The 27530-nt window shown below is 36.5% G+C and overlaps 1 protein-coding gene across 3 annotated transcripts in view; it reads left to right on the forward strand.

The window, feature by feature from the left end:
• Window positions 1-3173: 3173 nt before the first annotated feature.
• LOC106881109 (arrestin domain-containing protein 17) overlaps window positions 3174-27530 on the forward strand; it is a 32547-nt gene continuing 8190 nt past the window's right edge. The window contains exons 1-7 of one of the 3 annotated variants that reach the window (XM_014931347.3): window positions 3174-4338; window positions 10682-10832; window positions 14076-14204; window positions 16999-17216; window positions 18389-18571; window positions 26198-26413; window positions 26959-27196. In XM_014931347.3, coding sequence (XP_014786833.1) covers window positions 10715-10832; window positions 14076-14204; window positions 16999-17216; window positions 18389-18571; window positions 26198-26413; window positions 26959-27196 — 1102 coding nt within the window. In that variant the 5' untranslated portion in view covers window positions 3174-4338; window positions 10682-10714. Of the gene's footprint in view, window positions 4339-7546; window positions 7733-7837; window positions 8459-10681; window positions 10833-14075; window positions 14205-16998; window positions 17217-18388; window positions 18572-26197; window positions 26414-26958; window positions 27197-27530 lie in introns of those variants that run through there. The other 2 variants (XM_014931346.3, XM_052967892.2) reach the window with 2 other exon arrangements.

The raw sequence follows: 27530 nt of genomic DNA on the forward strand, positions 1-27530 counted from the left end.
AAAACGGTAATGAAGACAATTTAATTAATCTTAGTAGTCATCACATATAAATAATGGTTATAATTATATTTATTTATTGTGTGTTGGCCGAGATGTTTATATCCTATATGCCATTTGTTTTGAAGGAAGGTGAAGGTAGGCACAACTGGCATTTTAAAACGTACACCGACAACTCTGTCAAAATGTCAATATAGAAAAGTGTAATGAGAACTGAAAAAGAACAAGAGTAATCCATCGAACTCTTGTTGTTCTCGTTCGGTTTATGAGCAATGTTGTAGTTTATGTTCTTAAAATATATTCATGTTCGTAAAATATATTCACGAAAAGTTTTGTTGAAACAAGAAAAGTTATATGCTCATAGACATACTGATCGATTTTATATATATTAATATCTTAATGGTCAAATCACTGCAAACTTTTGATTATTTTTTCCGTGTGACTTTTTGTCTATTGATTATTCAATATAATTATATTATATTTAATAGCAAGATTTTAATAACAAGGAGAGAATAATTTTTGATATACAATAAAAAAAAAAAATTGTGGCTGGAACACCTTTGATCAGGTCTCCTCGATAAAACTCATCTGGTCCTAAACAATAAAAATGCCGTCTTTTATTTCATTCAAAATGAATAATCAATATAAAGAAAACCAGAAATGGACAGTGATTTGACCATTAATGTATTTATGTATATAATCGATCTCTGTCTATGACCATATACCTCTTTTATATTTTATTTAAACAAAACTCAATTTTGTGTATATATTTTACACCCGTAAACTACAGCACTACTTGTTTTCCGTTCCATAATTGTATTTTATATTTCATAGGCATATTGTCGTGTGTGTATATTTTAAATATATTATTTTTTATTCACTAATAAATTACTCTAATAAACAAAGCAAAATTTTAATAGTCTCCATGGAAGTTCCAACAATCCCAAATTGACTTAACACTGTCTCTCAGAAGAGGGAGAGCAGCAACCAATAGTTTAAGAAACTAGATGCTGGACCAACATCTGTGGACTTTGGAGAGAGACTTTTAATGGTTACTTGACCTATTAGAAACAACAGCCAAATTCCCTTCAAATAAAATTCAGTTGTCATAAAAAATTATGAAGGACATATTGGCTGATGTAGTTTCAGACATACTAAGCTTAAAAAGAAGAAAGAGATGGGTCATTATAGGCCTGCTCAATCAATGTTGACAGTGCTAAACAGCAATAATAATATGAGTAATTCAACAATAACGAAAGAAAAAATAAGAACAGTCTATTGTTTTCCAATTATCATGTTTTATTTGTTAAAAGTTTGAAACAGAACACAACTGTTCCAAAGAACAAAAGCAAAGTGACACAGGACAGCTCTGTTCATTGTAGATGAGTGTGTGTCAAAACAGAATCAAGAATATATTTGTGATAGGAGGTGTTTTTTTTTTACAACACTGCATTTTGATAGTCATAACTGCGGAGTCTTGCCAATTGCAAGAATTTTCCCAGTAGTCAAGCTTTGCAACTCTTGTTGCTAAGTTCCTGACATTTAGATTGTTTGCTATTGAGTTCTCTACATTTTTCTCTTCAGATCCGGCCTCTTTTATAGCATTCTAGAAATCTAACTGGACAGATATGTGGTGATATCATTACTTGAAAATCTGCAATGTAATTAATATAGTTTTATCGGCCACACTTTTTCTGACATCATTACTCAATATTAAAGATCCTGTTTGTGCCTTCAAAAACCTTTTAATTGGAAAGAAAACAGTGAGGATTCAAACTGAGGCAGGGGTCAGCTACATCTCTATTTCAACTGTACAAAAATTTCCAGTTATTCTAACTCAATGTGTACCCTGTTCATTCTACTGAATTAATCTGATGTCTACATTAATCTCCAAACTTATTTATTCACAAACAAGTGTTTGTCCCGTGTGTCCCTCTTAAATCTTTAACTACTGATCCCACTACTTTCATAGCCTCACATCTATCAACCACTCCTCTCTGTTATATCAACTCTCTTTCCACTCCTCCTTTCTCTTTTCTTAATATACTATGCTGTCCATAAAAGTAGGAGAGGTATCTCTTTTTATACTCTCTCTCTTATTATCTACAACGAGGAATGATACTGGACCTGTATACATTCCCCCATCATCCCTAAACTCCCCTCCCACCATCATCCCTAAAATCTATGGATATTCTTCATAGTGAATTTTAGCATTTATATGTGTGTATGTTTGTGAGTGTACATGTCTGTGTGTGAGTATATGTGTTAGTGTGTGTGTCTTTTTGGAGATATAAATGACAGGAAAGTGGCGAAAGTTGATCTTCCAATTGAATCAAAGAAACTATGTTTTTGCTGTCTTTTTCCTCCTTTGCTAATGCTATATTTGTCAGTCAAAGCCCCTGCCAGAAAAAATTTATTTGGAAGAAAATGATGCTCCCCTCTATTGCAACTCAGAGTTTCTTACCATATGCAATTGTACAGACAATAAAAAAAGTCTATTTAGTATGCTCCAAGAGAGAACACTTTTGAGATTAGTATTTATTGATCAACAATGGTTAGGTGATGGACTATCAGGCGCAGAAAGAGAAATATGATTTAGTTCAACTCACTCTGTAGCAAAAATGCAATGAACAATATAATCAAGAACTTTGTAAGCTGACACTTCCCAATAACACTAAAAAATGACAAGCTCTTCAATGTAAATACTGTTAAGATTAGCTACAGTTGCTTGGATATCATTGTTTCCCAGATGTGACATTTCAATGTAAAACACATTACTAAATACTTCACTCATCCTAACAGCCATCTTACAACTGCAGCACTATCCAAATTTTCCCTTTTATAGGAAATACATTTAAGATCTGATACAACCAATTTATATTTTCATTAAGATAGAGAGAAAGAACTCTACTTTTCATTCTCAGTATATCTGGAAATGAAGGGAAATAAGAATCAAGAACAGAGGAAAATAGTGTAATAAAAGTATAATTTCTATGTCGCTCTCAAAAATTCTACGCCTAAAAATAACCATAGTAATCATTGATTTGGAAGTCTGGGGTCCTACTTCAAGACAAAATATTTATTATCAACACGGAAATCCAAATTGGCTTGCTTCAAATTCCACACAGACTAACCTCCTCTGAAATAATCCAAACAAAGTAGCTTCCCTTGTTACAGGTCTTTTATCAGCAGCCTCTTGCTGCAGTAGTAATTTTCCACTGCAGGGGCAAACAGACGGTGTTATTTAATACCATCTAGCATCAAATGTTTCCACAATGGAATGCTACAACTAATCACCTACCATCAACTAATGAAAACTGATCTGGATGGTGTTTTCTTTTACACCACATTAAATCCCTCCATTCATCTTTTTTTAAAAAAACATCCACACACCCACACACTTAGACACACATACACACATACACACGCACAAACACACACACACACACACACAAACACACATGCACAAACACACACACACAGATGGATAGACAGACAGATAGATAGATAGATAGATAGATAGATAGATAGACAGACAGACAGACAGACAGACAGACAGACAGACAGACAAATAGATAGATAGACAGACAGGTAGATAGATAGATAGATAGATAGATAGATAGATAGATAGATAGATAGACATAGTGTTATTAATTTAATCATAGCATTTTCTGGCCCTTTTAAACTGGACGTATGATTGCTGTCCAGTTTGAACTTTTGAAGGCCAGTAACCAAGGGGAGAAAGAATTTATAAAGAAAGAGTTCAAAAAAGAGAGACCATCTCAATAACTCATAGGTATTCCCAGACTGGTGACTTTTTTGTGAAGCTTGAAGCCAACAGACTTGTGTTCACCATGAATGATTGTTTGCCTTAAACAGTTGTTCCCCATGAATAGATGTCCACTCTGAACTGATATTCAGATAAAATTGATGTTTAGCCTGAAAATTGTGAGAGTAACCTGAAAAAAAAGCAAAAAAAAAACTTGGAAGCAAAAGCCCAAAAATATCTACCAAATTTCTAGGACATGTCTTTGCCCTAGCACCACTGTACTACCACACCTCTACACTGTTAGGTTACTGCATCCTCATACCAACTAACTACAATCTAAATAATATGGTTATTTCCACATAGATGCCATTTTTCAGCCTTTCTACTTCACCTCTTCTAATTGCTCTTCATTATTTCAAATGTCATACTAAGCTGGCTTATGTAATTTTCTTCTGCAATCAATCCAAAGCGAACATACTAGAGAACAACTTTCCACTGGCTCACATCACTTGCACATTTAACAATTGTGTATGGAATAGATCACATAAACTGAGAACCAAGCAGCAATAGATGTACGTACTGTCATTTTTTATTCAAACCCGTATTCTGTTTCACAGCTTCCCCAAAATTGCTTATTTTAAAGTTTAAAGAATCTCACCCTGAAATAAGTCTAAGTTTTCAACAGGTTCAAGCTGAGGTAGGAGACATAGTTAAGAATTTTTCAAAATACCAATTTCACCAGTTTAAATGACAAGAGTATTTATATTTTGTTATTAAAATTTTTATTATTGTTTTTCAGCTCTTTATGTCCTTAGTTCAAATTCCACTGCGGTTCGCTTTGCCTTTCATCCTTTCGGAGCTAACAAAATAAGTTGCAGTCAATTACTAGGACTGATGTAGTTGACTTCACCCTCCCCTCAAAATTTCTGGTCTTGTGCCAGAATTAGAAAGACATATTTTTATTATTGTTAAGCTGGTAGAAGGCAGTAAGCTGGCAGAATCATTAGAATCCAGGCAAAATGCTTCAAGATATTTCTTCCAGCTTAATGTGCTGAGTTCAAATTCTGCTAAGGTTGACTTTACCTTTCATCCTTTCAGGGTCGATAAAATAAGAACCAGTTGAACATTGGGGTCAATGTAATCAACTAACCCTCACCTCCCCCAAATTTTCAGGCCTTGTCTTGTGAATTTAGTAGAAAGGATTATTGTTAGGCTGGTAAATTGGCAAATCATTCAAATGTCAGAAAATGTGCTTTGCAGTATTTTTTCAAGTATTTATTCTGAGTTCAAATCCTGCAAAAGTCAACTTTGCCTTATATCCTTCCAGGGTAGATAAAATAAAATTCCAGTCAAAAAATGGGATTCTATTTAAATGACAACCCTGCCTCTTCTCAAATTTTTGTCAGTTGTATGGCAGAATTGTAGAGGCGGCGAGCTGGCAGAAACGTTAGCATGCCAGGTGAAATGCTTAGTGGTATTTCGTCTGCCGTTATGTTCTGAGTTCAAATTCTGCCAAGGCCGACTTTGCTTTTCATCCTTTTGGGGTCAATAAATTAAGTATCAGTTATGCTCTGGGGTCGATGTAATTGACTTAATCCCTTTGTCCTTGTTTGTACCCTCTATGTTCAGCCCCTTGTGGGCAATAAAGAAATAAGAATTGTAGAGAGTTCGACAAAATAATTTTGTGGTGTCTGTTGTCGATTTTTACATTTTGAGCTCAAATCCCACTGAGGTCAACTTTGCCTTTCATCCCTAAGCAGTCAATAAAATAAAGTATCAGCTGTCAAGTTCTGGGATTGATGTAATCCATTCACTTGCTTCCTTCAAGGTGGTTGGCCTTATGGCTAAATTAGTAAATTATTATTTTTATTATGAGGATATTGGAATTAATGTTTTATTGTAGTTAGTTGTCTCTTTTTATGTCTTAAGAGTTCAATTCCCACTGCAAGTTTAAATTTTTCTTTCTTCATTTTAGGGTTGATAAAATAATGTACTAGTTGAATATTATGGCTCTATTCCCATCTTTCCCATCCAACTTGTGACCTTCTGCATAAGTTAGAAATACTTATTATTGCTATTACTAGCAAGACCTGTGAATATTTCACGGAATTAATGGTAAACCTATCAGGTTATTTCTGAAAACTTTATCCAAAATACCTGAAAGTGTAGCCTGTGTTGTGTCTGTATCAAAAGATAATTGCTTATCTGCTAATCATTGCAAAGTAAAAGAAATTGGAATACAATGATTACTTAATGCACTTTATATATATATACTTTATATACTTTATGCACAATTTTATGAACTTAATACACAGCACTCACAAAATAAATATTCACTCTTATTTTCCCATTTCCCCATAAACAAAAAAAAAAAATATCCCATACATATGATACAACCGGGCGAAATGCTTAGCGGTATTTCGTCTGCCACTGCGTTCTGAGTTCAAATTCCGCCGAGGTCGACTTTGCCTTTCATCCTTTCAGGGTCGATAGATTAAGTACCAGTTACGCACTGGGGTCGATATAATTGACTTAATCCGTTTGTCTGTCCTTGTTTGTCCCCTCTGTGTGTAGCCCCTTGTGGGCAGTAAAGAAATAGGTATTTTGTCTGTCTGCATATTCTGAGTTCAAATTCTGCCAAGGTTGACTTTTGTGCATTCCCAGAGAATATTACCCTCGGCGGCGCTAGTTTTGGTATATTCGTGAATAAGTCACTAACCGAAATAAGTGAACCTATTGTTTAGGAAAATACTATTTACTTGTTTAAGGATTGTATTGGATAAATTGCGAAGATAACTCTAACAGTTCAAATATTAAGAAATAAGCATACTCAATTTGATTTATACCAAATAATTTATGAAAATGAATAGGTTATTTCCTTTGGCTATATATAGGATCCCTTCCAGGAAAACTATTATCAATTTTTTTCAACAATCTAAGTATGTCACTAGGTTTCCAGACATGAGTTCTACTCATGTGTCAAGTTTCATAAAAATTGATAAAACGATATAGGAGTTAGATAACAAACCCACAAGCAAATACACCCACAAACAGAATTTTCCACATATGTAGTGTGTGTGTGTGTGTATATATATATATATATATATATATATATATATATATATATATATATATATATATATATATATATATATATATATATATATATATAAGGGTGGAGATGGAGTATATGTAATCTGGGTATACCCCCACTTTTAAATTTTGTTTTTTTTTACGGAATCCTATGTTTCAGACCATGGAGAATCCGATTCTGGAAAAAAAATTTTCAAAGATCTCAATTTCAAAATTTCGATCCCCCCCCCCCCCCGGTTTTTATATAGATCCACAGGGTAAACCTAACCCTAACTCAAACCCTAACCCTAACCCTAACCCTGACCCTAACCCTGACCCTAACCCTAACCCTAACCCTAACCCTCACCCTAAACCTAACCCTAACACTAGTTTTGTGAGATTTGGCTGTTATTTGTAGCATGTAAATAGCCTGCTTGGTGGGGGGGGGGGGAATTGAAATTTTTCAAAAAATTTTTTTTCAGAATCGGAATCTCCATAGCCTAAAACGTGGGATTCCGTAAAAAAAAATTAATAAATAAGGGGGGAAAGGTTCAGATTACATATAGTCAATCTCTACCTATATAAGCACACACACACACACACACATATACATACATGCACGCATGCATATATACGTACCCTTACACTCGTACACACATCTAAAATTATATTTATGTGTGTGTGTGTCTGTGTGTACTGGGGAACCTCGTTCTCGACTCTGGTAAGCATGGCGCGTCTCATACTTCATATCGTAGTCTTTCAATAACAATAAACTTTTATAAAACTATACATATTACGTGTAATTGACTATAATTATAATATAGCTCTAGGAGGACAGACAGCAGTGAGAAACAAAACACAGTAGATATCACCCATCAAAAACATAAAACAAAGGTAAGATGTATTATTTAGCAGAATTATAATTAATACATCAATTAATATAGTTATTGTCACTTGTAATCTATTTATTTTCTGTCGGTGTGTGTGTATTTGATTTCAGCTTATGATACACTCTTTCCTGTTAGATTTACGTGTTCTCTTTATTAAAATACTGAGACCTGCTTTCAAAAGGAAGCCTTTTTTTTGTTTTTATTTTTGAAAACTATTCGTTGGTGTATCTTTTGGACTGAATATAAATATATAAACTCATATAAATATATCTATATATATATGTATGTGGTTGGCATCGACGTTTTGTGTGTGTGTTTTATGGACAGATTTACGCGTAGTTGGTAAGTTGTATGCGTCTGAGATGAATTCTGGGTGAGGGTATTTGGGATAAAGTATCGTATGTTAATATCTGAGATGGATGGATGTATATATCTAAATATTCATATATAATTAAAAGACAAACACGCACAAGTTGGAGAATGGATGTGTACATTATGAATGCGTGGGGTATATATATATATATATATTTACTGATACGCCTTATAACTGTTACCCTTGTTGAAACGATACTGATGACTGGGTAAGGTGTTAAACAAGCAAATGGAAGAACATGAGTTCAAATCCACTACGAATGTATTGAAGCAGCACAAATGACACCAATATTTTTACACGGCTTCATTTGACCTAGCAGTCTGGTGCTTTACGTCATAGCGGAACAAGGATACTAAGGTTAGACAATGTCCAACATAACAAATTCTGCCACCTACATGTATGTCTTTCAGTCATGTTACATGTCATGCCAAATACATAACCGCATTTAACCCCCCCCCCCCCACTCTTCATAACATTATTACAGCATTGATCCACATCGCCTGCATACATAGTTTAGGGGAAAACAAACAGCCCACCCACGCGATCAAATTTCCTTGTGGTTGCCTTTGCTTTTCCTGGGGTCTTAAAGAGGGCGGTAGAACTCATTCGCTGCTTTGTTTAATATCACCTCCTAGCTCATGAGTCCCTTTCGCGGAGTTTTCTCTACAAGCATTTGGTCCGAATTGCTGGTCGATCTAAATCGATCTAAAGTTGCACCACTTCTTTATGCTGTAATACAAGTTGTTCCTATCATCTTCCCATCTATCAGTCTCTGAGGCCTTGTAAAGGTCAAGGTTACTGCCGTTTCACCTCTCATTTCAACCTTAGAAATATTTAAAAAGAAACATCAGCTGTTTTAAAGTGAGGATAATTTCACCTACCCAAAAACTCATTCCTACGGCTGATAGAAAAAGTTGCGCAACAGACAAAATATTTGTAGTATGAAGTCCTTTCATGTTGCGAGTTCAAATCACACTATGGTCGAATTTTCCTTTCATCTCAACGTGTGTGTGTATGTAGATTAATAAAAACAATCACCTTAGCAGGCCCTCGAGTTTCTTCAAATATTACTTTGCGAGGAAAGTGAGAGTGGAAGGAGCATTTCTGTGCTCCAGGGAAAAGTGGGTATGAATGGTGATTATAGTTCAGATGAATGATCTTTCAGCATGCACCTGTAAGCTGGAGAACGGCAAACGCCCTCTCATCTGAGTGGGGGCGCTTGCCGTTTTTGATTGTCAGGATAACCCTAGATCTCAGGTGTGACGTAATAAGCTGTGGGTGACATTCTTTCTCTACATTTCTTTCCATGCCTTCCTGAACTCTATTCTGTGTACCTCTTCCCCATAATATTTGTAATTTGGTTTTGTAATATCCTCTCATCCATCACCTTTTTGGCAAAATTAAGAAATTATTAGTATTAATAGAAGTGATGGTGTGAAAGAATCTGTAGAGTGCATTACAGAATTAAATTTCGTTTGATTTTGCCTTTCATTCTAGGAATTAATAAAATTAAAATCAGGCCTTCTGGGAGTGGGGAGAGTCAATAAAATTAATACCAGGATTGCTGATTCAGGCAATTATATTCCTGCACTCCATATTTGCAATTTAATTCAATGCCTATTAGGTTAACATGGTATAGAGAAAATTCCTGAAGGCTGCTGTTCAGGAAATCTGAGAAGGAAGGCTTAGGAGAGGTGATTAATATGTACAGAAATTTCAAACATGCTCATATAGCCCACTCTGATGCTTTTTCACTACCATCTTTATCTCTCTTTCTAGCTCTATACCAATTATTTCCACCTACTCTTATATATGATATATCTCTTGTACAGTAAAAAAAATTGTTCAGGCTCCTTCCTTCATGCTCTCACCTTTCATCATCTAATATAAAGTTACTTCACTCTCTACTGTAGCACCACTCAGTCAGAAAGAATCTCAGTCTTGTGAGCTACATGGGACCTCACTAGGGCTAGTGCCATGAAAAAAGCACCAGTACTTTCTCTAAAATGGTTGGAATTGGGAAGGGAATCCAGCCACAGAAACTATTCCAAAGCAAATAATAGAGCATGATGCTGTCCTTGGATCTGACGCTTCCTGTCCAGTACATACTAGCATGGAATACAAACATTAAAGGATGATGATTATGAAATTAATCTTTTGAGAGATGAACATTTACGAGGGGTCTTGCTTGAAATGTTCAACTCCTTCTTTACGTCATTGCATTTATGTCACTTTTTGTTAATATTCTGCACATATTAATTGCTATGTAAACCTTCACTCAGATTTCACTATTTCATTATGTAATGCAGAGGCAGAGGAAGACAGGACATGGCATATGAGTGTTTTCGGTAGTTTGTCAATTAGCCAAATGATTTTTCTTTAGAAGTTTGTGTGTATAGCAGATATATCAGTAACAATCTAATGAAGATGACGATAGTGATGATGACAGTGAGGTGGTGGTTGTGTTGGTGTTGCTGATGATAAAATGAAAATATTTAAGGTAGAAATGAAATATCAATAATAATTTTTTTCTCTTTTTTCTCTTCCATGTTTTCTTTGCTGTTTGTGTAATAATGACAGCAATAGCAGCTGCTACAACAACTACAACAAAATATGGGGGCAACTGAATTGTTTGAGATAGAATTAGCTGACAATCAAGAATGTCATTATTCTGGCACTACATTAAGTGGCCAGGTTAAAATTGATCTGGCTTACCCACTAGATGTGTCTGGTAAGTGGCCATTTACAGAAATTTCCTTTATTGTTTCTTCCTTATTTTCTTTCTTGTCATTACCTGGCTCCAAGTCAGCCCATGACCATCTAGTATTTTTTCTTTTTTCTTTCTTTCTTTATATATCATCATCATCATCGTTTAACGTTCGCTTTCCATGCTAGCATGGGTTGGACGATTTGACTGAGGACTGGTGAAACCGGATGGCAACACCAGGCTGCAATCTAATTTGGCAGAGTTTCTACAGCTGGATGCCCTTCCTAACGCCAACCACTCAGAGAGTGTAGTGGGTGCTTTTACGTGTCACCCGCACGAGAGCCAGTCAGGCGGTACTGGCAACGGCCACGCTCAAAATGGTGTCTTTTATGTGCCACCCGCACAAGAGCCAGTCCAGGGGCACTGGCAACGATCTCGCTCGAAAATCCTATGAAAGCCAGTCAGGCGGTACTGGCAATGGCCACGCTCAAAATGGTGCATCCCATGTGCCACCCGCACAAGAGCCAGTCCAGGGGCACTGGCAACGATCTCACTTGGCTTGCCGGGTCTTCTCACGCACAGCACATTTCCAAAGGTCTCGGTCAGTAGTCATTGTCTCATATATATATATATATACTGGAGTAAGCACATAAATGTGAAACAAAGTGGAAAAAAGAGTACTCAAATACCAGAAGTAGAGTAATATGCTTTATTTAAAAGCAGCAGAAATATAACAAAAGCTGTTACTCAGAGTTTCACGTTCCCATTCGTCGGACAGTTTTGTTAAAATAGAAGAGAAATAATGATATCATGAAACATCCAAACAAACCAGCTGGAAATGCTTGAAACAATGTCAGATTTTCCTGTGATGTGATCTTCCCGGTGCAGTTTTGATCAGTTGTCAGAAGACATGGCACCCATCAAGCAGAAACCTTTGTCATGCCAAATTCATTGTGTAGAATATTCTCAACTGCTTCACAGATATGCTAATAGCATTGGCTATTTGATTTATAGTTAATTACCTATCATCCATCATCATATAGTAAACACTATCAATGTTTTCCTTGGTGGTGGCAGTTATAGGACATCCAGATGCTGGGTCATCTTCAAGACTCTCCCTTCCTCTCCTAGATTCAGCTTCTCACTATTGCACTGTTGATAAAGGTAGAGTGTCATCCCTGAATGTAGCAACCGTGTCAGCATAAATATCCATGGAGGCTACAGCATTTTTCTGCAGGTATTTGATAACACTGTGATGCCACAGTGAGATGTCAGTTTATCTGGAAAGAAACAATGCAGTTATTTGTAAAAAGAATTGAAATTAATGCATGCAAAATTTCACAGCTCTAGTATCACTCCTTCATAGTCAGCCTATGAACTTCTCAGCCTGCCCTCATGCAAATGGTGTCCTTCATTTCCAGTCTTGCATGAAAATGTGTCTGGCCATGGGGAAATATAATGTTGGTTGGAAACAGATGAAAGTTGGTAATAGAAAGAGCATCCAGCCATAGAAATGAATTCTGTCTGACCTATGCAAGAATGGAAAAGTGTATGTTAAAATGATAGTGATATTTATGAAACATTGTCCAATATACTCTATATTTTTTAAGATTGCAGGGTGTGACTAGAGGGAAATTGGGCTGTTATTTCTAACAGATCGTGCAACCCTGTACAGCTGAGGTTCTCAATGTGGGTGGTATTGCCTCTAAGGGGTTACTGGGCATGTTGAAGTGGGCATTAGGCTTTAGGAGCATTGAGGTATCATAGTTGACATACTAAATTTTATCTACAGTAGTAATTATACTATACATGATAAAACTAGTAATGGTTATTAAAATAAAATGAGATCTTATCAGGCGTAGAGAAGTGATTAACTTGCAATGTACAAAGTAAATTTACAACTTGTGTCTTTATTAATTTTTTATCATTACAATGTTAAAAGCTTATAAAATCCATTTTTAGAGTAAAATTTATAAATTATCATCTATGTTAAGTTAGTTTAGTTGTGATACCTCTCTTGCCAATTAGGTGGGTGCTAGACATAACAACTACTTAAAAAGGTACACTAAGCATAACTATAGTAGAAGACACTTGCTCAACGTACCATGCAGTGTAACTGAACCAGAGCATGTCTGGTAAGTTCACTGTTATCAACTCACCGCAGGGAAAGTTCACCATCATCAAATCAACATTTTTTTTTTCAGTAAAATAGTTTTTACCTATTAATGGTGAGATACTATGGAGATATTTTCTTGGTAAACTTACCTTGCGGTGAATTGATGGCAGTGAACTTTGCCTACAGTGAGCTTTCCATGTGGTGAACTTTCCTTGTGGTGAGCTTTCCTTGCAGTGAATTGATGGCAGTGAACTTACCTGTAATTGAACCTGAGACCATATAGTTGGGAAGCAAGCTTCTGAACCACACAGTCACACCTGAGCCTATGTATATGAAATTATCCCATTTATAGGATATGTCAGTGTGTAGGAATTTAACTAAATGAATTAAGCAGGTTTAAGTGTTCAAGTCTGCAAATAATCAGGAAGCTGTGTAGGAACTTATCATGGCTTTCAAGATGTTAATGAGTTGTTAGACATTTTTCTCACCCCACCACAATAGAGAAATGCTATATTGCTGTTGTTGCTTAACCCCCAGGTCAGCCCTAATATGATTCATGAGTTGAAGGTGTTGGGTGTGAGATCAAATGCTTTGAAGAGTTATAGAATTGTGAACCAGCAATATACTATGTGCATGGTCACATTAGAAATATTCTCTAAGGCCCTTAAATTACATCCTAATTTTTTAAAAATAAGAATCTTAACAATATATTGGATAATGTAGTCCCAGATGCACTTTTCTTGAATAAAATAACACCTTTGATCATAAGTCTGTTGGATTATGGCTGACCAGTGTCTAAACACTGGCAAAGAATGATACATGTGATAATATAATCCTTGATATATCATATCTAGGAAAAAAAGATGTGATGGTCATATTTGGAACAATTTTGATTGTAGGTTTGCTTGATTGTCAGTTTGCTTGACTGTAGGTTTGCTTGATTAACCAAGAGCCAAACAACGAAGCAGAACATACTGGATAAATATAGTCTTAAGTATACTGTGTCTAGAGCTAACTATCAATAACAAGGGAGAACATATTGGATGATGTAATCCTAGATATACTATGACTGAATAAAAGATGAAGTTGTCACAGCTGGAACAGCTCACAAGGCTAAATAACAATTCACAATGTGTCATATTTCTTTGCAGGTATTACATTAGCATTTAAAGGCTATGGCAAAGCTAAATGGACATCTTCCGATTCTAACAATGATGATATCGTGTATGCATCTTCCAGTACTTATATCGATGAGAAAATTCCTTTATATGGAACTCCTGGTAAGTCACACCCAGCCATTATGTTCTTATCCACAACCACACCTTTTGTATAGTAACTCCTATCATTATCAACATCATTATCAGCATCAGCGTCAGCGTCATCATTTAATTTCCCTCTTTCTATGTTGGTATGGGTTGAATGATTCAACAGGAACCAAGAAGCCAGTGAGCTATGCTGAGCTCCAATATCTGCAGTACTATTCACTCAGGTGATGCAAATGATATCATTTATCCCAAATGATATCATTTATCATACCTCTTCTTCCTCTCTGACCTACTTCTGTTTCCTACACTTCTCCTCCCCCAAACTGTTATTCAATTCTATACAGTCGCACATATTTTAATGTTCATTTTCCCATGCTTACATGGATTTGACAAAATTCATTGAAGCAGATTTTTGACTGCTGGATATCATTTCTGTTGCCAGCCCTGACCTGTTTCCAAGCAAGGTAATATTTCCCCATGAACAAACATGTTTCCATGGAAGATTGGAAACAAATAACACCTCTTGTCTGATGGTGATGCTTGTTTACAACTACTATGTTACGTCAAAACAAAATGTACAAACACACCTACACACACACGTGTGTGTGAGTATATATATATATATATATATATATATATATATATATATATATATATATTTGCAGAATGGTTGGTATTAGGAAGGGCATCCAGCCATAAAAACCCTGCCAAAACAGACACAGTAGCCTAGGGTAGTTTTCTACCTGGCTGGCTCCTGTCAACCATCCTACCTATGCATGCATGGAAGATGGATGTTAAATGATGATGATGATATATATATACATGTATGTATATATAAAATCATCATCACTATTGCTGTTATTTGAAATGGTTTGATGGGAGCTGTTGAGCCAGAGGGTTTAGCATAGTTTCTGTAGCTGGAGGTCCTTTTTTTTTTTGTGGTATTTGTGAAGTCACCAAGTAACTTGCAAGGCAACACTCCTCAACTACGGGAGATGTAGTATTGAGGAAGATGGCTTTATTGCAGGTGTTGATAAGGACAGAAACAGGTGTCTAGCTGCAGAGGAAATACATGGCTTTCTTTGCTGGAAAGAGAGAAAAGACATGGTGTGGAAGTAACCTCAAAGAGCAAGGTGAATATCATAGAGAATTGGGCTAGAAGATCAGAAAGAGTGGGCGTGTAGGTAGGTTCATGAGAATGTGAAAGGAGAGTGACAGGTGGTTAGAGATGGGGATGGAGTTGGATGCAGTGAATGGGGCACACAGGTGAAGGTATGGTCAATGGCTGCATATCAGTTGGTGGGGTGTGAGGTGGGGGGTGAAGCAAATAGGAATGGGAGGAGGTGATAAGTGATAATAATAGGGAGACACTCATACATGCACACTGACATTACCCATTGAGCCAAGCATGCTGGCTTTGTTTCTTTCAAGTATTTGCATGTCCTCAGTAGTCATAGCCCATGTCTCACTGCCATGTAGCATTGCTGTTCATGCACAGGCATCATACAATTTGCATTTCACTTTGGGGAAGAGGTCCTTTGTTACCAACAAAGGTGGCAGCTCCCTGAATTTAATAATAATAATAATAATAATAATAATAATAATAATAATAATAATAATGATAATAATAATAATAATTATAATAATCCTTTCTACTGGAAGCACAAGGCCTCAAATTTGGGGGAAAGGACTAAGTTGATTACATTGACTCCAGTCTATAACTGGTACTTATTCAATTGTCCCTGAATGGATGAAAGGCAAAGCCGACCTTGGCGGAATTTGAACTCAGAACATAAAGATGGACGAAATACCGCAAAGCATTTTGCCCGGCATACTAACGATTCTGCTAGCTCACTAACCTAATAATAATAATAATAATGGACCATGATAAAACGATGGCAAGAAAAGCCCCTACATGGTAAATACTGGGCTAAACTAAATGCGAAAGAAATAGACAGAGAAAAATCCCAGCAATGGCTGAGAAGCTCAGGACTCAAAGCAGAGACTGAAGGATTTTTAATTGCTGCACAAGACCAAAGCCTCCCCACCAGAAATTACCAAAAACACATAATGAAAAGAAATATAACAAGTAACTGTAGAATATGTGGAGATCGACAAGAAACAATAAATCATATTATCTCTGGCTGCCCAGTCCTGGCTAAGAAGGAATATATTCACAGACACGACAGAGCTGGGACCTATATACACTGGAAGCTATGCCAACATTATGGAATAGCAACAGAAAAAAGATGGTATAAACACACGCCAGAAAAGGTCACAGAAAACGAGAAAGCAACCAAACTCTGGGATATGCCAATACACACAGATAGAGAAATTAAGGCAAATAGACCAGATATAGTTGTCAAAGATCATGAAGAAAAAAAATGCTTTCTAATTGATGTATCAATACCAGCAGATGACAACGTTTCTCTAAAAGAAATGGAAAAACTTTCAAAATACAAAGACCTGGAAATAGAGATAACTCGAATGTGGAATCTAAAAACAGAAACAATTCCTATCATAGTAGGTGCCTTAGGTATAATAAAAAAATATTCAGACAAATACATAACAAAAACCCCAGGACTTACAAATATATATAACATACAGAAAATTGCACTACTGGGTACTGCACACATTCTACGCAAAACACTTTCAATACAGTAAACATAAGAGCACCACAGCAAACCACAGCACATACCCAAGGCGCACAGAGCTGCGCTCGGTAGTGAAGTGAAAGCACGTTATAAAAATAAAACTACTGAATAATAATAATAATAATAATAATAATTGTGTGTGTTTTCTCTTTTAGATCAACTTGAACTACACCGTATGGACTCTGGCGAATACAGGTACCCATTCACATTTAATATCCCCCCAATGGTACCATCATCCTGTTCTGGTGATCGGGGTAAAGTAAAATACAAGTTGATTGCTGTTATACAACGTTTCTGGAAGTCCTACATAGAAAATGAAAAAGTTATCAAGATTTTCAGGCCTCTTGATCTGAACGCTGAACCAGGTCCCTCAGTAAGTACCCAGTACCATCACGTCACCATTCAGTGTCACTCTTATCATCATCATCATCACAATCACTACTATCACCACTGTCAACAACAAAATTACCACCATCAAAACAACCATCACCCCACCCCCATCATCATCAACAGCGGTATAACCAACATCATTACAATCAGCACCACTATCAACATCATTGTCACTACCAATCGTCTTCACCATTAAAACTACCCCCACCAACAGCAACACTACCAACAACATCGCTACCATCACCACCACAATCCACACCATAGCATCATCTTCACCACCACCACTACCACCATTCTCACCAATACAACCATGCTCCAATGAGGTGTCTGTATGGTCACTCAATCTGCTAGAAAGTGCAGCCAAATCTCCTTCAAATCACATCCTACTATCTGAAAAAGGAGATGGTACATTGGATATTGTAGTCCTAGATACATTATGCTTAAAGAAACGATGTGGTTGATCATGGTTTGAATGCTTTTATTTTTTTTTATATATTATATTACGATTGCTTAACAATAGTGTTGTTGGTTAGAGGTTCCTGTTGGGCTAATCTTTGGGTTACTACATTTGTGACAGTGAAAGTGACAAGGGAGTGTCTGTAACTCAGTGCAGAACAAATATCATTAGGAAAAGCACTGTTTTTCTAAGTTTCCATGTTGATGTTTACATCCTTTGCTGATATACACATGCACACGTGTATGTATGTGCATATACATGCTGGCATACATCCACACACACGTGTCTGTGTATGTCTATATACATTGTTGCATACATGTATGCATGCATACATATACACATGCATATATATTATGGCAAAAGTCACTTGCCCCAGGTGCTGTGCTCTGGGATTGAACCTAGAAGCCTATGTCCACTCTTTTGATAATAGATATTCTCAGTAATGATTGACCTGAGCTCCCCACCACCAATACCACCATCATTTTCACCAAAGAGCAGTATCAGTCCTTGTTGCAGATGTAATATGTTTATTCCTAGTCAACTTTTATCTTTTACTTGTTTCAATCATTAGACTGCAGCCATGCTGGAGCACTACCATGAAGGATAGATTAGTATTTTGATACCCTGCATTAAATATGTTTGTCTCCTACTCAATTGTTGGTTTCATTCATGTCTGTCTATTCTCCATTGTCTGACAGCTTGAAATTAAAGTCCAAGATATCATGGATGCCAGCTGCTGTTGTCTGTCTGATGGAAACATTTTTGCTAAGTTGTGTGTCAAGAAGAATCGCTTTGCCGTTGGTGAAGTCATTGACTTTGATATTGAATTAATGAACCGGAGTAATCGTAATATCAGTTCAGGTACACTACGTTTACAACAGGTAAGATCATACATTTATCACTCTCCTTGTCTCTCTCTCTCTCTCTCTCTTTCTTTCTTTCTGTGTCCCCTTATCTTTTGCTTGTTATGTTTGGTTTTAATAATTGATGGATGGAGGGCCCCAAAACGGCTTTGCTCTGGGTATCAGTCGTGAGTTTCACTATTTTTGTTCTAAAAAATTTTTGTTTTTAACCAACCCACCTGACACTGCCCCTAATTCTGTGATATAAACTTCCTGTTTTAAAGTGATCTAAATTAAAACCTTCCATCATTATCATCATCATTATCATCATCATCATCATCATCATAATTTAGTGTCCGTTTTCCATGCTGGCATGGGTTAGATGGTTTAACTGAGACTAGTGAGCTGGTTTCTACAGCTGGATGCCCTTCTTAACACCAACCACTCCAAGAGTGTAGTGGGTATATTTTATGTGTCACTGGCACTGGCCATGACTACAATTTGACTTGGTTTGACGTTTCTTTTCGAGCAGAGCAAATCACCAAAGATCTCAATCGCTTGTTATCACCTCCACGAGACTCAACATTTGAAGATCATACTCCATCACTTTATCCCATATTTTCCTGGGTCTACCTCTTCTGCAGGTTCTCTCCACAGCTGTCATCATCATCATCATCACCATCGACGTTAAACGCAAGTGGAGTTTAGTGTCCAATGTAGGAAAGGTACGCATGAGTAGGCTGGCTACACCCCTGGCAGAGGCCTTGGATTTAGGTCTCACTTGGCTTGCCGGGTCTTCTCACGCACAGCACATTTCCAAAGGTCTTTGTCAGAAGTCATCGCCTCGGTGAGGCCCAATGTTCGAAGGTCTTGCCTCACCACCTCAGCCCAGGTCTTCCTGGGCCTACCTCTTCCACGGGTTCCCTCAACTGTTAGGGTGTGGCACTTTTTCACGCAGCTATCCTCGTAAAATTCCACATTAATTTATGTTGTAACCACCAGCTTAATCCTTTTGTTACCATATTTTTATTGCAATAGACTTTGTTTTAATTAATTTTGAAAATAACGAAGAATTTAGTAACTTGACCTTATGATTATCAAGCTGGTGTTTGTAACATAAATTAACATGAAACTTAGAAGGAAGGTTTTAACTTAGATCACTTCAAAACAGGAAATTTGTATCATAAGACCAGGGGCAGTATCAAGCAGTTTGGTAGCAAAAGGTTTAATAATGTCAAAGTTATTTTAGTAAAGTTCCCATTATTTGAAAATTGAATAGCAACAAAGGCAGTATATGTCAACAGAAATATGGTAACAAAAGGATTAAACTTATTGTTTTTATCCTGTCACCATTCATTTCTATATTAATACTGTACCACTCACATGGCAAATGAATTCCTTGTGTTTGTTCAAGTCAAAGGTGGCTACACTCACTGCATACTTCATGACTTTGGCTTTTTTTTTTAACATTTAGCCAGAAATACTTATTCATTTTGTTTAAGTACATTTCTTCTGTCCAGCAGTCTGGAAGATATTATTTTTCAGTATGTTTTGAAATGTCATTTGCACATACAACATCAAGTTAAATACCACACGTGAGTGAGATCATCATTTTCAAGCAGTTTAGCTGTCTTTTCTGGCTGGAGGTTTTCTTTGTTGTTTTCTTTTCCATTGAGGCACCACCACTGCTACCACCACCGCCCATCCATCCATAACGCCATGAATTGAAAAGTTCACGAGCATGTGACAAGTCAAAAAACTGTTGTGCTCCAGTGTCAGCTTTGGCATGGTTTCTACAGTTTGATGCCCTTCCTAATACCAACCATTTCACAGTGTACTGAGTGCTTTTTATGATACTAGCACTAATGAGCTTGCTGTGTAGCTCACAAAACTTAGACACTTTTGACTGAGCGGGTCTACAGCAGTGAGGAAAGCAGCTCTATGGTAGGTGATGAGAAATTAAAATATGAAAGAAGGGACCAGGACAGGCTTCTTGCTGTAGAGGAGGTAATGACTCCTTGCATTTATACAAGATTTGGTGGGGGATAATCAAGTTAGAGTTGGGCAGAGAGATAAAGATGGAAGTGATGAGGTATCCAGGCGAGAGGGTAGGAGTGAGGGTGTGTGTGTGAATATAATGGTGATGAACAAGGGAAAACTAAAGAGTTCTCTCAACTTTGTTGTCTGTGTTCTTTTGAAGCACACATGATCAAACGGAGAGAGTAATGAGGGATTAAGAGGGCGAGAGATGAGAGTAAAGGAGTGTAATGGGAGAAATGGAATGATAGGACAGTAAAGGGAGAGTAAAGGAAAAGGAACAATAGCTACATGCTGGGTATTGGTATCTGGAAGATGGTTGACTAGAAAACAGCATGAGTTGTGTAACAATAAAGCTGTTCATGTTGAAAGAGAGAGTGAAAATGATGGATAGTAACAATTAAAAAGTAGATGTATGTCCTGCCATTTCCTAACCCTCTCCATTCTTAGCTTTTACCAAAATTTTGTCCATTTTTTGCCAGAAATATTTACAAGTAGCTTGCAGATATATCAATCTTCTTATTCCTTATATAAACCCTTTATTGAAAATCTATTGAAAAATACTGCCATTGTTTCAATTAATTTTGAAAATAATGAAGAATCTTGTAAATTAGCTTTTACACTCCATGCGTACGAACAACCATGCTACATGGCAGTGAAACATGGGCTGTAACTGCTGAGGACATACGTAAGCTCGCAAGGAATGAAGCCAGTATGCTCCGTTGGATGTGTAATGTCAATGTGAATACCCGTCAGAGTGTAAGTATCTTGAGAGAAAAGCTGAACATTAGAAGCATCAGTTGTGGCGTGCAAGAGAGACGATTGCGCTGGTATGGACATGTGGTGAGAATGGAGGAGGATAGCTGCGTGAAAAAGTGCCACACCCTAACAGTTGAGGGAACCCGTGGAAGAGGTAGGCCCAGGAAGACCTGGGCTGAGGTGGTGAGGCAAGACCTTCGTACATTGGGCCTCACCGAGGCGATGACTACGGACCGAGACCTTTGGAAATGGGCTGTGCGTGAGAAGACCCGGCAAGCCAAGTAAGATCGTTGCCAGTGCCCCTGGACTGGTTCTTGTGCGGGTGGCACATGAGATGCACCATTTTGAGCGTGGCCGTTGCCAGTACCGCCTGACTGGCTCCTGTAGGATTTTCGAGCGAGATCGTTGCCAGTGCCCCTGGACTGGCTTGTGCGGGTGGCACATAAAAGACACCATTTCGAGCGTGGCCGTTTTCGTGCGGGTGACACGTAAAAGCACCCACTACACTCTCTGAGTGGTTGGCGTTAGGAAGGGCATCCAGCTGTAGAAACTCTGCCAAATCAGACTGGAGCCTGGTGTTGCCATCCGGTTTCACCAGTCCTCAGTCAAATCGTCCAACCCATGCTAGCATGGAAAGCGGACGTTAAACGATGATGATGATGATGATGATGATGAAGTGATTGGCATTAGGGAGAACATCCAGTTGTAGAAACCATGCCAAATCAGACTGGAACCTGGTGCAGCTCTCTGGCCTATCAGCTCCAGCCAAACCATCTAACCCATGCCAGCATGGAGAGTAGACGTTAAATGATGATGAGCTTTATCATTATTAAGCTGAGATTTGGAACATAAATTAACTTGAAATTTTGATGAAAGGTTATAATTTAGATTGTTTTAAAACATGAAATTCGTGAAACTACATAATGCAAATGTTGTCTCTAGTTTTATGAGAGTTCTTTGAAACAGTTTAACTGAATGCTTTCATCACTCACTGTCATGTATCATTTCTAATTATATATATTTTGTGTGATTTTTAATATAATTTATTTATGTTAAGGTGAGATGGCATTGGTAAAATGTATATGTTATCTTCTTGTTATCTCTATATTGCACTATCTTTAACCTACATTTCAAATAGCTTGTGAGTCATTCACACCTTATATTGAAAAAAACAAATCTGACATTATTTCGCCCTTTATCATCAGTATTATAGTTAATTATTACATGTCATGTTTTCCTTCAAACAATTGCCAAAATCTAAACCACAAAACAATTGTGTATGTGTTTCATTCCAAAAACTTATTTTTCAAACTATCTATGAAGTTCATATTCAGAGTGCATCATCATCATCATCATCGTAGCGATTTGTGTACCCAAGCTTTACCAGGTGCTCATGAACGATGGATTTTGATAGGTTGAGGCTTTCTGCCAATTCTCGGTTTGTGCAATGTGGGTTATTCTCATTTAATGACTTGATTTGGTCATCATCTGTAGTGGATGGTCTGCCTGATCGCTCTTTATCAATAAGGCTACAATCTCCAGCTTGGAACCTTGCGAACCACTTCCGTACAGTTCTTTTGGATAAAGGAACATTACTGTAAACCGCACATATTCCTTTGGTTGCTTGTGAGGCATTTTTCCCTTTACGGAAAAAGAAAAGCATCAAGTGCCGAAAATGAACTTTCTTGTCTTCCATTTTAAAGGGTTACAGAGTTAACACAAGTTATAGGAACATAAACATTCTTCCACGAAAAGATAGCTTAAACTGTGCTCTAAATGAAGGTGTAGTCAAATCCTATTTTATGAACTCAACCATGTTCTAAAATAAGTCAAAAGGTAAGTTACTATAAATCGGCACGAACTTTCCGGACAACCCAGTATAATGTGTCTTGAATGACACAACAATGCAGAGTGGACTATAATAACTGTTATAATTTAATTATCCATAGTCTGATATAGTAATATTTTGGAATATAAAAATTCCTTCTTCAGATATCACTAGGAGTTGATCAAGTCACTGCTATGTATTAGAAAAAAAAAAAAGAAACTGCATATATAATACATAACTTAGAAGGTGTGCTGCAGATGTGCCAACACACACGAGCTTGAGACATGACCACCCTCGTGCACTTCTCATGAGGAATTCCGGAAGGAGCTTTGTGAGACCACTGCAGAGACGCTTCTGGAAAAATTTCAGTAACTGTTGGAAACTGATTATAGCAGTGACTCAATCAATTCCTAGCAATATCTGAAGAAGGAATTTTTATATTCTGAAATATTATTGTATCAGATTATAGATAATTAAATTATAACAGTAATTATAGTCCACTCTGCATTGCTGTGCCATTCAAGAACGTTGTTATATTATTATTATTATTATTATTATTATTATTATTATTATTATTATTGTTATTGTTATTGTTGTTGTTGTTGTTCAGTAGTTTTATTTTTATAACGTGCTTTCACTTCACTACCGAGCGCAGCTCTGTGCGCCTTGGGTATGTGCTGTGGTTTGCTGTGGTGCTCTTATGTTTACTGTATTGAAAGTGTTTTGCGTAGAATGTGTGCAGTACCCAGTAGTGCAATTTTCTGTATGTTATATATATTTGTAAGTCCTGGTGTTTTTGTTATGTATTTGTCTGAATATTTTTTTATTATACCTAAGGCACCTACTATGATAGGAATTGTTTCTGTTTTTAGACTCCACATTCGAGTTATCTCTATTTCCAGGTCTTTGTATTTTGAAAGTTTTTCCATTTCTTTTAGAGAAACGTTGTCATCTGCTGGTATTGATACATCAATTAGAAAGCATTTTTTCTTCATGATCTTTGACAACTATATCTGGTCTATTTGCCTTAATTTCTCTATCTGTGTGTATTGGCATATCCCAGAGTATGGTTGCTTTCTCGTTTTCTGTGATCTTTTCTGGCGTGTGTTTATACCATCTTTTTTCTGTTGTTATTCCATAGTGTTGGCATAGCTTCCAGTGTATATAGGTCCCAGCTCTGTCGTGTCTGTGAATATATTCCTTCTTAGTCAGGACTGGGCAGCCAGAGATAATATGATTTATTGTTTCTTGTCCATTATTATTATTATTATTATTATTATTACTATTACTATTACTATTATTATTATTATTATTATTTTTGTTTGTTTGTTTGTTTGTTTGGTTGGTTGGTTGGTTGGTTTTTGCTTTGTATTTGTACAAGCTGACCCAGAGACCTCAAGAAACAACAAGTTAGAAGTTCAAGCTGGTCTTATGACTGGGTTGCCATATCTTTGGTTTTGCACAGAGTATTGTTCCAGAAAATGTCAGTCAAAACATGAGAAAATTAGAAGTTTGTTTTAAATAAGATAAGATAAGATGATAGTGTGATGTTAAAATGACAGTAAAAGGTGTTTACTATTATGTACATTTAAGAGTACTTTTAACATTGTTTACAGATTAAAATGGTTTTAGAATTACAGACAATATTTTTCGTAAGAAAAAAGCAGTTCCCATGAGCACTATTTTCTGAATTTCTTCTATTTTTGGATTTTCTGGTATCTGGGATAGGTAGAAATCAACCCCTTTTGTTATCATTCCTAGGGAACCTATGACAATAGGTATTGTTTTAGTCTTGAAGATCCACATTTTGCCAATTTCTATTTCAAGGTCTTTATATTTGCTCAGTTTTTAGGTCTTGACACATAGATTTATGTCAATTGAGACAGTCATATCAATGAGGAGGCATGATTTTTGTGTGAAATCCTTCAATATTATTATTATTATTATTATTATTATTATTATTTTGTTTTGCTTCTCAGAACATTTGGTTTTGTTTGTCCTGGTAGACTCTGTGAAAGTGGACAGCAGCCTTCCATTAGAGGTCTCACAGGGTCTCTTTCTGCACATTATAAGCTTTGATATTTGGTTGTTAATTATCATAAGAGACATTCAGCATCCAAGCATCAATCTCAAAAGCCTAGCTATCCCCAGTAGAGCAGTTTTTGGGGCTTGCTCTACTCTCGTGTCATTTCCGATTTCTTTGACATATTTCTCGAACTTGGTTATTAGTTCTCCAAGGCCTCTAAAATTACTGGAATGACAGACACTCTCCTCATCGTCCACATTCTTGCAATTTCGTCTTTTAGTAGTCTGTACATTATTATTATTATTATTTTCATATACACTCAACAGATTTGACTGTTTGAAAAGAAAAAATCCTAACATCGGGCTATAACAAGTAACCTTAAATGCCCTATTGGGCTACAACATTATTGTTGTTGTTGTTGTTGTTGTTGTTGTTGCTGTTGCTGTTGTTGTTGTTGCTGCTGCTGCTGCTGCTGCTGCTGCTGCAGTTGCAGTTGCAGTGGTGAGTTATCAGTATTGTTAGCACATCAGATAAAATACTTAGTGGCATTTTGTTCATCTTTACATTCTGAGTTCAAATTCTGCTGAGGTTGGCTTTACCTTTCATCATTTTGAGCGTCAATAAAATAAATACCAGTCAAGCACTGGGGTCGATGTAATTAACTTATCCCCCCCCCCAATCGCTGGCCTTTTACAAAAATTTGAAATCATCATCATCATTATTATTACTATTAATTATTATTATGGCGGAGGTGAACTGGCAGATTTGTTAGCACATCAGACGAAATATTTAGTAGCATTTCTTCCGGTTCACATTTTCAATTCAAATTCCACCAAGTTTGACTTTGCTTTTCATCCTTTCAAGGCTTAATAAAATAAGTACCAGTTAAGCAATGGGGGTCAATGTAATTGAACAAGCCCATCCCCTAAAATTATTGGCCTTGTATCAAAATTTGAAACAACTATTATTAGATTTATCACGTGATATTTTTTGTTTGTGTTTTTCTTTTATTCAGATCGTAGTATTTTCTGCTAGAAGAACTGATGGTGTAGATCCTGATTCATATGATTTTACCAAAGTGAAAAAAGAGAAGAATTATATTGACATCTACAAGACAGGCAAAGTACAACCATATGAACAGTATAAAGCTACAGAAAAAGTTCGAATCCCTCCAGTTGCTACGTCTCATCTTGAGGGCTGTGAATTCATCAATGTCATCTACCGAGTTCAGGTAACATTTATTTGTTAAATAACTCTTTACTTAGCATCATTTATTTTATAATTGCTTGACAGTGACTCTCGCTCTACCTTCCCTTTTCTGATAGGTACATTACCTAATAGGCCTGACCACAGTGGCTCAGAAATTGCCTACTATGCTAGACTTGGTTATAGTAGCTTATAGGTTATCTGCTAGATAATTTAGAAATATAATTTATATAATTTAGATGTATTAATTATGTAATTAAGAGGTTGTCAATAGATAATTGAGACACCCCTTTAAGTAATCTCAAAGTTGCTTATTTATATTTCGATGGAGTTTAATAGTGGCAAAGCAAAATCAAAACATAATATCCATTTCTTTAAATTCAACAAATATGATAAGCAAAAATAAATGTAAACATAATCTAACTTCTTAGTTAACTTCTTGATTAATTTCTTTGGTTTTCTAATTCTTTGAGGAGAATTACATCCCAAATCTTTTTGCATTCATGAATGTCTGTATACCCTTGTACATTAATCAAAATGTTTTATTATTTGTGTCTTTTTTTCTTGTAGTTTCTACCAGAACATGTAGGTTGTTGCTCTGAGCCTTTGGAACATGATATTATCATTGGAACAATACCTTACACAGGTGTCTCTGTACCACAATCAGAAGTCAATGCTGCACAGGATGCTTTACAAAATGCTGCAACAAATTTACCACCACCACCACTATCTCAGTCAGTTGTCAGAATCCAACCTGGTCGTATGCCTCCACCTCCACCAGGTTTCATTATAGATTTTCTCTCCGAGGGTAATGTGGCACTTGTTTATTCACTTTTGTCTGTTTGTAAATTTATTGTGTGGAATCTAAGACTCTTCTTATCTGTGATCAACATCATCATCATCATCATCATCACCACTTAATGTCTGTTTCCCATGCTGGTATGGATTGAACGGTTTGATAAGGACTGGGTTTTTACAGCTGGATGCCCTTCCTAACACCAACCACCTTACATACTCTAAGCATTTTCGTTGTGAGCTTTTCTTCCAACATCTCTACATCTTTCTTGTATCACTTGGTTGTTATGTGACCAAAAAGCCAGCTCTGATTGAACATCCTATAACACACATTTTCCCAGATTTTC

The sequence above is a fragment of the Octopus bimaculoides genome, chromosome 5 (genome assembly GCF_046866305.1).
Source record: "Octopus bimaculoides isolate indiv1 chromosome 5, ASM4686630v1, whole genome shotgun sequence".
NCBI lineage: Eukaryota > Metazoa > Mollusca > Cephalopoda > Octopoda > Octopodidae > Octopus > Octopus bimaculoides.